The 15,832-nt window shown below is 26.4% G+C and overlaps 1 protein-coding gene across 1 annotated transcript in view; it reads left to right on the plus strand.

Moving 5' to 3' along the window:
- Positions 1 to 8,856: 8,856 nt before the first annotated feature.
- Positions 8,857 to 15,832, plus strand: part of LOC101489951 (probable peroxygenase 4) — an 8,664-nt gene continuing 1,688 nt past the window's right edge. Inside the window, exons 1-3 of the mRNA XM_027333603.2 lie at positions 8,857 to 9,128; positions 9,283 to 9,369; positions 10,446 to 10,645. Coding sequence (XP_027189404.1) covers positions 9,092 to 9,128; positions 9,283 to 9,369; positions 10,446 to 10,645 — 324 coding nt within the window. The 5' untranslated portion in view covers positions 8,857 to 9,091. The remainder of the gene's footprint in view (positions 9,129 to 9,282; positions 9,370 to 10,445; positions 10,646 to 15,832) is intronic.

Here is a 15,832-nt window from a genome sequence, read left to right on the forward strand (position 1 = left end):
TCTTCATTCAACACGCTCTCTTTAACTGTTGACATTTTCAACTTTTCACTTGGAGCTGAATTGGTCAACGTCACAACAAAGACTTCCCAATTATCAGGCAAGGAACTCAACAATAACAACGCTTGCAACTCATCATCTAATTTAACTTCTGCAGTTGTCAACAGATTCACTGTATTATGAAAAATACTCATATGCTCTGCCATTGAATCCCCATCTTTGTATTTTATATTCATCAGCTTCCGAATCAAGAATGCTTTATTTTGCACATTCTTTCGTTCATACAACTCTTTTAATTTTTCCCACATCTTGTTAGCATCTATTTCAGTTTCAACATGTGGATACACACTAAGATCCAACCACTGTCTGATCAACGCCACTGCCTTTCTATTCATCTTCTTCCAGTCAGCATCAGATTTATCTGCAAGTTTAGCATTGTCACCTTCAATATGATCATACAAATCTTTACTGTATAACATGTCTTCCATGAGAGTCTTCAAAAGTGTATAATTAGAAGAGTTGATTTTAATCATATTGAGACCTTTATTTTCCTCCTCCATTTAAATGCACAAATCAAATAATCGAGCTCTAGATACCACTTTGTTGGGAAAAAACCAGAGATAATTAGCGATATCTCAATAATGCGGAATATTTTCCCCCTACATGTGCAGATAAATGGCCAAACAAAAAATACAATTTTAGAGCAAAAATAATTGGCAGAAAATTAAATATGAGACAAACGCAATTTTTAACGTGGAAAACTTTCCTCAAATTGAGAGAATAAAAACCACGGGACCTAGTCCAGTAAAACTTCCACTATAGTAATTAATGGGTACACCAGAGTCTTCCTAATAACAATAGGGAACATCAATCAACAATAACAACCTTATAACAACCTTCCACTAAAGTGGGTATGCCAAAGTTACTCTCAGAGAAGATAAAACTACTCAAACTGTATATTAAAATAACAAACTCAATGGTAGAAATAACATAATAAATTTGTAGATCAAACGGAGCAAGTTTGCTACATACCTGTTACCACCACCGGAACTAAACCCTTATTTTTCTTCTATGGCTGCCGTTCTCTTTCGTTCTACTAATTCTTAGGATTTCTAAATCCCTTTTATTTCCTTCACGTGGACCTAGTCCAATAATACCCTTTTTTTTTCAATAATAATAATATTAATAATACTAATACTAATAAAACTAGTGGGTTCCACTTGGGGAGTGAACCCACCCAACAGAAAAATCCAATCATAAACAAAAAATTGAAAAATATGTAAAACATCATAACTACTTCTCAATACTTTTTAAGAGTTTGGTTCATTTTCATCAATATACTTTTGATTAATATTTTTTTTAAATATAAGTTTCAATAGCAAATAGTATTTTATTATGTGCATTGTACGGAACATATGCGCTAGTAATATAACTGATTAATTTTTTGACTTAGAATCTACATTGAGACTTATCCGAATGATCCTAAAATGGAAAGGATCGCTTGTTAGGTTGCGATTGCGTATCATGCATGCAATGCAATTAATGGAATAGATTAGGGTCCTATTAATTTATTACAAAGGAAAAAGTGTGAATAATGTAGAAGATTTTGGACGGGAAATTTGACACCTAACCCAATCTTTTTTTTGACTAAAAAAATATTTTGTAGTGTATAATTGAGAAGAAAATTATAAATGTCGACTTTTGAATTTCTGTTGAATAAAAAATATTTAATTGTCTCGACGAAAAAAATTAAATATACAATTAGTTATTATAAAATATAAGAAATTTGATTTTCGTTCATGTAAAATAAATAAAAAATTATATTTATGTCTTTACAAAATATAAATATTTTTTGTTTTAGTTTATAATGTTTCATACCGTTAATTTTTAACGGTTGAGTAATTAATTGCTCAAGATATAAATTAGTTCTTGTAAAACGTAAAAAAATTAATTTTAATTTTTACAAAAAGTTTATATATATTTTTTCAATTAAATTAATTAATAATGAGACCAAATTAATCGATAGAAATATATATTTTGTACCACACATTAAAGATGAATGATTGTGGGAAAATGAATGAGTTTAATTTGAATCTAGATCTTAGAATATGTAGGTTGAGGATGAACATTGTTGAGTTTTTAGGGTTGAAGATGAAGATGACCAAATTTTTTATATTATTTAATTAGTTTTGATTTTTAATGAAATGAATTTAATTTTAAATTTAAAAACATTTCCAATCATCATTAATAATACAATCATCATGCGCCATATCATCAAATATTTGTCTCATCAATATTTTTTAATTAAAATATACAAATAAGGATGTTTTTTAAAAAATAATTGAAATTACAAGGATGTAAATAAATAAATAAAATTTATAGGGACTAAAATTAAAACGATTGATATTTATAGGGATCAAAAACATATATAAACATTAATTTAATATTTCATTCCGCTGTCAATATTCTATGTGTGTGACTCTTATAGATTCTCACTGAAATTGTAATAATATTAAATATTATATATAATTTATATAATATAAATATTGTAAACAATGGTTGACACCTAGCAACGAATCATTGCTACTCATATCGTGAGAAAATCGACGACCATTATTTATTGTGCAATAATTGTTCGTTCGTTTAAATGTCTAATTGAACGTAAGTTACAATATGTGTCAATCTTGTAATGTTCAATTATTTATTTCTCGATACAGAGTAGTCACGTAAAACCAATGGACTCAATATCAAATATTGGACCATTATTGTCATGCATTTCCACAATTTCACTATATCAAGTGACCCAAGACATGACTTCTGTTATGTAGGATAGACAAATTTTATCTACATCACTCAGACCCCTCCACATGATTTATTGCATGCCTTATAGCCACTTTTATGATTGTCATGTTACAGACAAACATTTGATGACCTTAAACCATACAACTCTCCATATAGAGATCATAGTGACTTTAAGTCAAACGACTACTCACTATGATCACATGAGAATCTCACTAATGACACTTAAACAACAATTATGTAGTATTCTTATGACGGATCAATGTAATATAAATTTACTCATAATATGTATACATATGTGATGACTTGATATCTCATATCCATGACTTGTGATATGTGGTCATTAGTCTATCACATAATAGTCTCGATGTATTATTGTCGTTCTAATTAACAATAATATTTTGAGAGTGGATACTTTAAGAATAATGTTCTAATGTTCAATAGGGTCTAACGATTAAGTCACACTTGATGTTCTATTAAACAAATTTATCTAATCTAAGAACTTTATTATATTATACGATTAATAACATAATAAATGGTGTCTTGTATGAATAAGCAAAAATAGATATATGATTTAATTTCATGATATGAATAATAATTAATCTATATGATTAACGTTATGGCTTACACCAACATTTGGTCAGACTTCAAGCAAAATTCCTGTAAGGTCTCATGTACCAAATGAGCTTGCTCTATGAAAGCTTCGACAAGTAAGACAATATCATCTGCAAAACAAACATGAGAAATTTTTGAAGCACTTCCACGACCAACGCTAAGAGGTTTTCAAACATTGGAGTTAACTAAATCAAAAAATTTATGTCCTAATCTCTCTAAGGCAAGCACAAAGAGATAAGGGGAAATCAAATCTCCTTGTCTAAGTCCAAGGGATGAGACAAAAGCATTTGTTTTTCCCCATTACAATTTATGCACATGGAAGAAAAAGAGATGCAATGTTCAATCAACGTATTTAAAGTAAGAGGAGTGTCAATGATTCACAGAGTGTTAGAGATAAAGTTTCACTCCAATCTATCATAAGCCTTCTTCAAGTCAAGATTTATTATCATATAGCCCATATTTCATTTCATATTGTTCATAGATTGAATGTATTCTTGAAGCACCGTGATATTGTCCACCGTAGATTGCCCAAGAATGAAACTACTTTGAGTATGGTCCACCACTTAGGGAAGAATATTCCTCAATTTTTGAGTCGCCGTCTTAGTAATTGCCTTGTAGGTCACATTACACAAAGCAAACGAATTTGAGACATCTTCATATGAACATCACACTTAGAAATAAGAGTAATGAAGATTTGGTTCACTGTCCCTATCTTCGCAGGATCATTAAAATACTTCAAGATAAGTCTATGGAGATATTCACCACCAAATCCCACTAGCTTTTAAAGAAAATGAGGTGGAAACCATCATGATCTAGATATTTGAAAATCTTTATACTAAAAAAAGCACTTTTAGTTTCCTCCATTGTCACTTGTCTCACGAGTGGGGCTTGATCATTGAGCTTTATCATGGGGAAGTTAGTTTAGTGTGAAAAGGGCACTCTAAGTCTCTGTTAGAATAGTAGAGCGCATTGTAGAACTTCATGACATGATATTTTAATTGATCCTCATCATAAACACATTCTTCATTTGATCTTTGAGAGCGAAAATTCTATTACATCTTCTACATTTCGAAGTTGACATATGAAAGTAACTAGATTTCTGGTCACTAAGAGCAATCCACTTACTACAAGTCGGTTGGTACCAATAAGACTCTTAATAGTGAACAATAGTGTTGTACTCTTTCCAAAGCTTGTTCCTCGGAATATTAAGTTTATCATTCGAGTTGGTTTGAAAAACTTGATTCATGTCTTTGAGTCTCCTAATGATTTTTTTTTGTTGAAAATATTACCAAAAAGTCTCTATTCCAAATCTTGAGGTTTGCCGTAGTACTATCAATATTTTGACTCCTGTTAGACTCTTCTTTCCAAGACCTTGAAATCTCAATTTTGAAATCAAGATGATCCACCCAAGCTCCAATGAATTTAAAGTAGCTTGTACCATTGTCTTTTCTACACAATTGAGTGTGAAGCCACAAGACACAATGATTCAATGAAGGTATGGGCAAGTGTGTCACGTTAACTCGCACCAACTTGCATTAAATAAAAAAATTGTCAAGTCGTTCATTTACTTGACCTCTTGTCCAAGTGAAAGGAGAGCCTAAAAAACCAAGGTCGATGAGTTGACAACAATCAAAGAATGCATTACACAAGGCTTGATTAACATGAACACCACCACACTTTTAATCTGAGGAGATAACAAAGTTGAAGTCACCACCCACACACCGGGGGACTTGGTAAGAATTATAAAGGTAAAAAAATTTAGTTACAATAATAAAAGTAAAATTGGTGAAAAAAATAATAAGTTATCAGTTTTAAGCTCAAAAGCTACTTAGAGTAGCTTACTCAAAAATGTATAAAATATAATCTCTACATTTTTAAATGACTATTATCAAACAAATCTTATAGTTTATCAACTGCAAACTATAAGTTATAAGCCCGTTTATTTGTCTTGCCTAATAGAACTTTAGACTCTATTTGATAAAATTAAGTTATAAATTAGTTAATAGCTAATATCGATCCCAATCTGTCTTTCTCCTTGACTTATTGCAACTGTTCTTATTTCATCCCAAGTAAACATATTTGTTCAACCATGTCAGGAAAAAAACTATATAACATAACAATTACTCTTGTACAATTTTGTGTTCAGCCCCAAATAGTCCTAAATTATATATCCAATATTTTAATACATCCAAATAATATGTAAGAGAAGAAAGTGAGTAATACAGACATGTATGATCTTCCTTCAATGAGATACCAGATAGTGTGAGAGTTCATTTTTTTAACAGTTTTTAGCGAGGATTAAAATAAAATGAATGGATCAGTACAAATAATAATAGTCGAGAAAAAACGAATAACATATTAGCCAAAGAGTATTCTAGTGACGAGTAAGTGAGATAGTTATTTAATTTTAACAAAATTACAAAATAATTAAATTAAAATAATAAAATTATAAATAGATAAAAATATTATTAAAAAAAAACTATAAGTTAGAAATTTAAACACTATTGAAAATAGTATTTTATTAGAATAAATTATAAGTTCGTAAGAGAAACTTCTTTATAAAATACATTTAAGTTATCAATTAATTATATCAAATAACTCTCAATTATAAATTATGAACTAATTTTATTAAATAAAGCCTTAATATAGGTTTGACTCACAACACAAAGATATAAATAACCAATTTGTTTGTTTCGCCAACAAGATCTATTCACAACACTAATGAAATTATGTATTTTTGGGGTAACATGCAAAACCCATAATTTGTGCCACTCCCCTTCCACTATTCAAGGGTATCCATAATTAGGAGTGTGTTTGAATTCATTTTTAAAAATCAAAACAAACTATATATAAATTTCAATATTTTTATTTTTATTTTTTATTAGTATGAGATATTAAACTTTTAATTATTTTTAATAGTATTTATATGTTTAATTTGATATATTTTTATTACTGTTTTATATATTTCTACCATAATTGATTAATATTATTCTGCAATATTAATTTTAGTATATTATATATAATATTTTACTTTAAATTTGTTACTTTAATGTAGTTTTATAATGTTAACTGTAAAATCAAATTTTATAAAATATAATTTTGATTAACTGAAAATTGATCCAAATAATAAATATTTTATTAAATTAGATAATTTTTTATCTTCAAATCGATCTAAACTGCATCGTTGACACTCATATGTATAATTTGTCGATATACACTCTTAACTCTGTAATTTTGATCGTTGGTTTCCTAAAGAATTTATTTATTTTAATACAATGAATTTTTTTGATAAATGTGGATGAAAACGAAAAATGTTTAGAAAATTATCTTTTACAATTAAAGCACTCAATGGTTTACAATAAAAAATAGCAATAGTTATGTTACACCAATGTAATTAGTTTTTTCTAATCAGTTTCTCTCTAAAGCAGAGGTAAAAAATATAGAGGCAAATTTATGTTTTTTTATACAAATTAATTCTTTTTAATTAATAAAGAATCTGCTTCAGAAAAAAAAAAAAAAACCAAAGAAAGAAACAATCAAATACAAGTTAAAAAAAAAAATATATTTAACTTAATAAAATAATAAATATAAATATGATAAATTTATAGGTTCAACTTCGGCTAGTGTTATTTATGACACAAATATAAATGTATTTATAAATATTCAATGAATAATTAAGTTTACCTTATCTTAAAAGAACACAATTTCGTCCTAAATATTTTTGATGAATGATAATTTTTTGAACAACTTATATAGGTTTTTTTATTTGTATATCCCTTTTTTTTTCAAATATATCAAATTGCCACACTTTGAAAATATAATACTAAATTATCCTACTTTTTTGCACTAATAGATCATCGCATGCCCACCCAGCGACTTCCTAAAGGCTTTTCTTTTTTTAATTCAATAGAAGGTCGCATCCCCAGAATGCGACCATCTATTAGATGTACAAATTTTTTTTTTCTTTCTATTTTTTGCAATTACAAAATCATTTATTTAATAAAATAAAAATAAAATGAAATAAAATTATATTAATATTAATAATAATAATAATAATAAAATAAGTTATATTAATAAAAAATCTTCAAGAAGTTGCTGGGTGGACATGCGATAATCTATTAATGTCAAAAAGTATGACAATTTAGTATTATTTTTTTAAAGTGTGACAATTTGATATATTTGAAAAAAAAAAGGATATATAAATAAAAAAATCCACCTATATAATATATAGATTTTTTATATATTGTTTTTTTAATTTCATGTGATTAATTTTGATTGTTGGTTTCTGACAGAAATAATTTATTATAATACAAGGAGAATATTTAATAAAGTGGATGAAAACGAAAAATACTAAGAAAATTATTTTTTACATTTAAAGCACGCGTGGCATACAATAAAAATAGCAATAAATATATTTCACCAATGTCAACTCTCTGATCAGTTTCTCTTGAAAGCAGGGCCAGAAATTAGTAAAGTAAAAGAGCCGAGGCAAAATTAATGTTTTTTAATGGTGAAAAGACATATGCTTTGTTTTTTTAAAATGTTTTGAACTTTGAGTTGGAACTTTCTACTAGATAAAATATATAAAATATTTAATTTATATTAGAATATAAAAGAACACCATACTGTAATATAATAAAATATTTTAAGAGAGTATTTTTATTTAAATTATGTTATATATTATATAATTTTTTTAAAATACTTTTGTCTAATATATATATTTAATAAGAAAAAAGTTTTTGGTATCTCTAAAAATTTGAAAATTCTATTTGGTCACATTTTCGAACACCCTCAAATTTCTTATGAGTGACAACATACCTTGTGTCTACAATTACCCATCCAAACCAACTCCAAATTTGATTAAAAAAAAAAGAAAAATTCACTTTGATCGAAGACGGATTTAAATGCAAACTTTTCCGCAATATTTTATGTTGGAGACGAGTGCAAAAATATGGTGTTATATCTATTCCACACCTAAATCCATCACATTAATAAAATAAGTATTTTTACAATGTTTTACATATATATACACTTATTCATTTTAATTATTATTTAATTATATATTATAAAGTTTAATCTTCTTTAAATAAAAAATATAATATTATTTTATTTTATTTTAAAAATATATAATTTTATTTTTTATCATGTAAGAATTACTATTTTATTATATTAATTATATAATAAATATAATTTTTTATTTTATATATATGAATTGAAACGGTGAAACTAATTTTCGTCAAGAGCCAAAATGGGAATTCAATTTCCAATTCTAATAGTAAATTGGGTGATGTGGTGGTGCAGATATTTGAGAAAAATAAATATAAATATATTTATAAATATTAAATAAATAAATATTTTCTACCTTATTTATTATAAAAAAAAAAAAAACTAATGCTTTTTAATAAAGACAGAATTTGGTTCGAAAAGAAAAACCAAAGAATCAAAGTTTGATTATCAAACGCAAAGCTTTCTAATAACCAATATCGTATTAATCGTCTAGAAACGGTTCTCACCATCATCTTAATCATATCATTAATCATAACTCACTTAATCTCTATATATATGGTCGACATCGACATCATCATAATCATAACATAACTACTTGCCTCCCATTTATCAAAAGAAAAATTCCTCTCCCAACTACTTCTTTTCATCATTCTACATTTTCTATCAAATTTCTATGGCACCCTCATCTTCTAGGAACAACAAACAAGAGGGTATGTGAAAATCTTAACCTTTTTGTGTTTTTTTATTTATATTTCTTCTTTTTCTCTTTTTATAGAACCCCTCTATACCTACCATGTATTTAATTTCTTGTGTTATGTTAATTTGATACTTTATTTTTTGTTCTTATGTTAATTTGCAAAACAGAACAAGATCAAAATGTTCTACGAAAACACGTTGCATTCTTCGACATGAACAATGATGGCATCGTTTATCCATGGGAAACGTTTCAAGGTTAGTTTTTTATTTGCTTCAATTTCTATATTTTAACTCTCAATTTTCTGTTAAAGAAAACTATTTCTCAATTAAAAAACTTAATATATGTGGATTTACATCTTAACCATATTTCTTCACTTTTATCTTTTTAATTAGCAAAATATGCTCAAACTTTCATTTTTTATAAGAGTTAAAAAGGAGATACATCCTGCGGGTTTTTTTTTTTTAAAAAAAAATTGATGATGGTTCATCTACAATAAGAAATACCTTCGAACTCAAAAACAATTATAAAAATATATATTTAAATTTTTCTAAGAGTACTAGCAAAATTTAAACTAAGAACTTTCAAATCTAAGATCTACACTTATAAAAATATATATTTAAATTTCTCTAAGAGTAGTAGCAAAATTTAAACTAAAATCTTTCAAATCTAAGATCTACATTTTTTTCCACTACCAAACCCTTAAACCAAGCAAGATATATAGTATAATATATATTTGAGGATTATATATATATATATATATATATATTATTTATTTAAAAACACGATAAATTTCACTATAATTAATTCATATAATTGTGAGCTTCCGAGTTCAAACTCAGTCAAAACGTCTAAAATCTCAACAAAAAAAAACTTGAAAATTAGAGTTAAAATATTTGATTTGATTCCTACTCTTAATTATATAAATTGGTGATATCTTAGTTTAGAAAAAGTTAAATAAAGAAAAATTATACAGTACATGTATCAATTTGATATGTACCAATATATCTAATTTTTAAATTAATAATTAATTTAAAAAAAAAACATATTTTTTAACAGATGTATCAATCTATATTAATTAAATATTATTAATATTAAACATTTTTTACGAAATAGCGTAAAAAAATAGTATATAATATATAAACAGTGAAATTATATTATTTTTACAAAATAATATTTTTTGAACATACGAAAGTCAACAAATGTCTCCTTAATTTATAAAAATATTTATTAATTTGAAAAATAGATATACTAAACATTTCAATTTCAAATTGTAGATGTCCCGGATAAATTTCTTAAAATAAATTATGGATACATGTTGTATTGATTACAGGATTTCGAGCAATAGGTTGTGGATTGATATTATCGAGTGTTGCTGCTATTTTCATTAATTTGGGTCTCAGTCAGAAAACTCGTCCGGTATTTATAACTTCTCTTTTCATAATATTTGTTACGTATATGCAATTACCAACGCTTTTCTTTTTTTGTTGCAACAACGCGGATTCATTTATATTTAATATAATACTAAACCTGTAAAAACAGTTAAATTTAGAGAAATAATGTTTAGATCCCCTGTAGGTGAGAAACAGTGGCCACATATCAAATTTTCGTTCCATTTTGAACAAACGAATACGTAAGAAACAAGATTGGTCAAGTGGAATAGGAATCACTCATCGGATTATCTTTCCTCAGTTCTTTTTATTATTATTATTATTTTCTTTTTCTTTTTCTTTTGGTACATTAATAAGAATGAAAAAGAAAAAAGATGCCATGCCAAAGTAAATCTAAAGCATGTGGAAACAGAAAAAGATACGTGCCATTATTGGACGATCATCGTCATAAATAAAAACAAAGAAATATTGGAGGATGCTTTTCACACAAAAAAAAAATAGCGAGATATAAATAAAAAGAGAATTATTCAAAGCATAAGATACGATAAAAATAATTAAAAGTACATTTTACAACTTTAATCTTAGACTTTTTAGAAAAAAATCAGAGATAAATATATAATATTTTTCTTCCACATGTGCAGATAAATGGTCAAACAAAAAAATAATTTCACATAATAACAATAATTGACAGAAAATTAAATATAAGACAAACACAATTTTTAACGTAGAAAACTTTTCTTAGATTGAGAGAATAAAAAACACGGGAACTAGTCTAGTAAATTTTTTCACTATCATAATTAATGAATATACTAGAGTTTAAGTAATAACACTAGAGAATATCAATCAACAATAGTCATCACCAAAAAGTGAAAACCAAACAAATAACAAATAATATTGCACTAAAATGAGTATTCTAAACTAAACGAAACATTAAGTTTGTTACACCTATTACTACCATAACTCAATTTTCTTTTTCTCCTTTTTTGTTGTCGTCACAACTTTTATTTTCTTTATTTTCTTTTTTCTGTGAAACTATTCTTTTTTCTTTCATAAGGAATTTCATCCATCTCTGTATTTCATATTCACCAGCTTTCGAATCAAGAATGATTCATTTTGCACATCCTTTCATTCATACAACTTTTTTAATTTCTCCCACATTTTGTTAGCATCTATTTTAGTTTCAACATGTGAATGTACTCAAATCCAACTTATGTCTAATCAAGGTCACTGCCTTTCTATTCATTTTCCATCAGTCAGTGTTAGATTTATCTGTGGGTTTAGCATTGTCACCCTCAATAGAATCATACAAATCTTTATTGTGTAATATGTCTTCCATGAGAATCTTCTAAAGTGTGTAATTAGAAGAGTTAAACTTAATCATATTCAGACTTTTATTTTTCTCCTCCACTTAAATGCACAAACCAACTAACCAGACTCTAGTTACCACTTTGTTGGGTAAATCTAGAGATAACTATCTTAATAATGTATAATATTTTTCTCCATCTGTGCAAATAAATGGGCAAATAGAAAATACAATTCCGCAAAGCAACAACAATTGACAGAAAATTAATTATGAGACAAAAATAATTTTTAACATAGAAAATTCCCATTAAATTGAGAGAATAAAAATCATGGGATCTAATATAGTAAAGTCTTTCATTATAATAATTAATGGGTACACCAGATTTTTACTATTAACACTAGAGAATATCAATTGACAATAGCCATCATTAAAGGTGGAAATCAAACAAATAACAAACAATCTTCCACTAAAGTGGATATTTCAAACTAACTCTTAGATAAGGTAAAACTATTAACACTATATAATTAAAAGAACAGACTTAGCGTCATAAATGTCATACTAAAATTGTAGATAAAACGAAACAAGTTTGCTACATACATGTTACCACCGAAACTCAACTTTCTTCTCCTTTTCTGTTGCCGTCACAATTTTCATTTTCTATTCCTTTTTTTTTTCTTCTGCGGCACTATTCCATTTTCTTTTCTTTACTGGATTTCAAAATCCCATTTTTTCCTTCACATGGGCCAAGCCCAATAAATTACCATATTCCTTTTATTTATTTATTTTTTATTTTCTTTCTTTAATAATAATAATAATAATAAAATTTAGTGGATTCTACTTGTAAATGAGTCCATCCAATGAACATTGATGTCCAACATTAAATCAAATACAAAAACATCCAAATAAAATACGACAACAAGGATCACTATTACTTAAATAAACTAATAGATATTCCACCAATGAATTAATTCAAATATGAACTTTTTTAGTTTGCTTTGAGCCGGCCATACATTCGTTTTGATTTAAAATGTGATATTTACATTATTTCCAAATTATTTAAACGCAATCCAATCATATATAACCTGAACTTTAAGTGTTACTTACTTACTATTAGAAAATAGTTCCTCGAATTGTTGAGCATGAGATAACACTCCATATTGCCTAACACTTAGGACACCTAACCAACCCATTAGGTTTGACCATACGTTTTCAAATTCCTAACAATGAAGGAGTAAATGTTGCATCGTTTCCTCCTCATGTTTACATCCACCAACGCACCAAATGTTGTTGCTATCTAGGATGCCACACTTAGCCAAATTAATCTTTGTAGGGAGTCGATTAGCCATACCACGTCAAAAGAAGAGTGACACTTTGAGAGGAACTTAAGCTTCCATCACAAATAGAATTTAAATTCTTCCAACAACTAAAATCTCATTTGGATCTCCAAGATACCACGTTGTCCACCCGACAATATTTTTAACTAATACTTTAAACCATAACTCACGCCCATCAACCTCCACACCCATTTTTATACTTAGTAAGACATAATTAAAATCTCTCAACTTCCTAACAACCCTCTTTTCTCTCGAGATAAGCAAACTTTTCTTTCATTTTTGCAAAAGATTAATTGGAGAGTGTTTACGTGTAGAGAGCACCACATGCACTAAAAAAAAACTTCATCTGTGGCAGTCAAAAGTTCCCACTAAGAAGAAAAAACAATAACAACAAAAGACAAAGTAGTGGCAGCCTAAGACAGTCACAAATAACTTAGTTACAGAATTTTGTGGCGGTCAAAACGACCACATAAATTGTTTGTTGGTTACCGTTTGTGAGGCCCTAAGTCTTCACAAATTTATGACAGAAAAGTCATCCACAATTTTAGACTTAGGCCGCCATAAAGGTTAAATCTGATGAAAAAATCACAATTTATGAGGGTTAAAACGGTCACAAACTGTCCCATTTGAGAGAGTTTAAGCCACCACAAATGCGTAATTTTATTAAAAGAATTATAAAATTTGAAATTAATATTAAAAATATTATATTATATATAAAAACAAAAATATAATTTTAATATTAATTAAATTATTACTACCAAATAAAATAAAAGATTTCAAAATAACTATTTGAGTAAAAATTTACAATTTAAATAATTTACTAACCCTTTTTTTTTTAACTAATCTTACTAACATTAAAGTTTAAAAATAATATTATAACCAATTTTAAAAATAATACATTCTAAAATAAAATATTAACGCTCTATAATAATTTATAACCATATAACATTTTTTTAATAATAATTATATAACTTATAAATCTATATTTGAAATGAATTTCATATTAATTTGACGCAGGGTAGTGTCTAACTTGAAGTTTACGAACAAATGACAACTCTTCGCAATCAACTGAATAACACCACTCTCAAAATGAAAATTAAATAATATTTATAAAATAAATGATTTTAAATAAAAAATAACATTAGAAAACAAAACATAAAAAAAAAAGACTTATGGAAGTAGAATAAAAATGTTGGAGAAAAATAAAAGTTGACGAAAAATATTTGTAGAGAAAAAATTTAGAGAGAAGATGGATAGAAAATTTAGAGAAGGTAAATATGAGAAATGAGAGTAAGAGTGATATATATAGGAAGAAAAAGAGGGCATTTGCGAGGTATATGCCGCTACAAAATTATGCTGATATTTTCAATTAATCAAGAACGTTGTAAGGGTATTGGTCGCCACAAATTCAAATTACTTTTTTCTCCAACAATTTTGTGACCGTTTTTTGCAGCCACAAATGTTACAATCAGCAAAAAAAAAAAATTGATTTGTGATGACTTTTTTCAGCCACTAAAAACAACAAATTTGAATTTTAATATCTATGATGACCTTTTTGGCCAGTAATTTGTTAGGAGTTTTTTCAGTCATTTTTTTTTTAAGTTGATCATAAATTTAGTGTTTTCTTATAGTGTTGTGTGTTACTTTAGTAAAAAAAAAAGATTTGTAAATATGTATTATATAAATATGGATATATATTACAACATTTTTTTTCAATTTTATCCTTATTTATTAACATACATGCAAATATAAGGTGGATAAATAATAAAAATAAAAAAAGAAGAGTTATATAAAAAAAAATTGTAATGTTTATGATATTATAAAAAAACATCTCAAAAAATTAGAATTTTTTAACAAGTGATAAACTAAATATAAATGTTTACGTGTCAAAAGCTTAAAAAATCTTACTTAATTCGTCCATTGTTAAAAATTACTAAATTTTGATAAGAAATTTGTTAAATACGTCTTGAATATTATTGTAAAAAATTATTCAAATATTTGAATTTTACATAAGAGTTCATTTTAAACCAGGAAACAAAAATAAAAACTTAAAATTATAGAGACTAAAAGTTGACTAAATGTTTTATATAGACTAAAACAAAATAGTGAAATTTTATATAGACTAGAAACTGATTTAACCCATAAATAAAATACAATGATATTTTAGTCTTAATGTATTATTTTGCCTTAAAAATTGTAAGTAAATAATTACTTATTTTAATAAATGTACTTGTTTCAAAAAAATCAATAATATGAGATGGAAAATACATGTTATTTAGTCAATAAATTTATTTTCTATGCGCTGATTCAGACAATATAAACTTTTTCATTTTTTTAAGTTATACAAACAGAGATATATAGCTATTCGGTATGATTTAATCGGACAAATGTATAAAAACGTTTTATAATAGTTCTGTATACAAATGAAATATTAAGTAGATTTGCATTTACAATCATAATTTTTTTATGGTCAATGCTTTTAAGAAAAATGAATAAAAGAAGAAACGAATTATCATCGGTCTTGTATTTTAGACTAAATGTTACAATCTATTTCTTTATATATATTAAACTACTATATTTTGGGAGAAAGTTAAATCATTTTAATAAGATAGAATATTTTTATTCTTGAAAATATTTAATGCACTTGTTCCATAAGAAAATTTGCATATAACTTAGTTTTTTCTGATCGTGT

The sequence above is a fragment of the Cicer arietinum genome, chromosome 4 (genome assembly GCF_000331145.2).
Source record: "Cicer arietinum cultivar CDC Frontier isolate Library 1 chromosome 4, Cicar.CDCFrontier_v2.0, whole genome shotgun sequence".
In the NCBI taxonomy this organism is placed as follows: Eukaryota; Viridiplantae; Streptophyta; class Magnoliopsida; order Fabales; family Fabaceae; genus Cicer; species Cicer arietinum.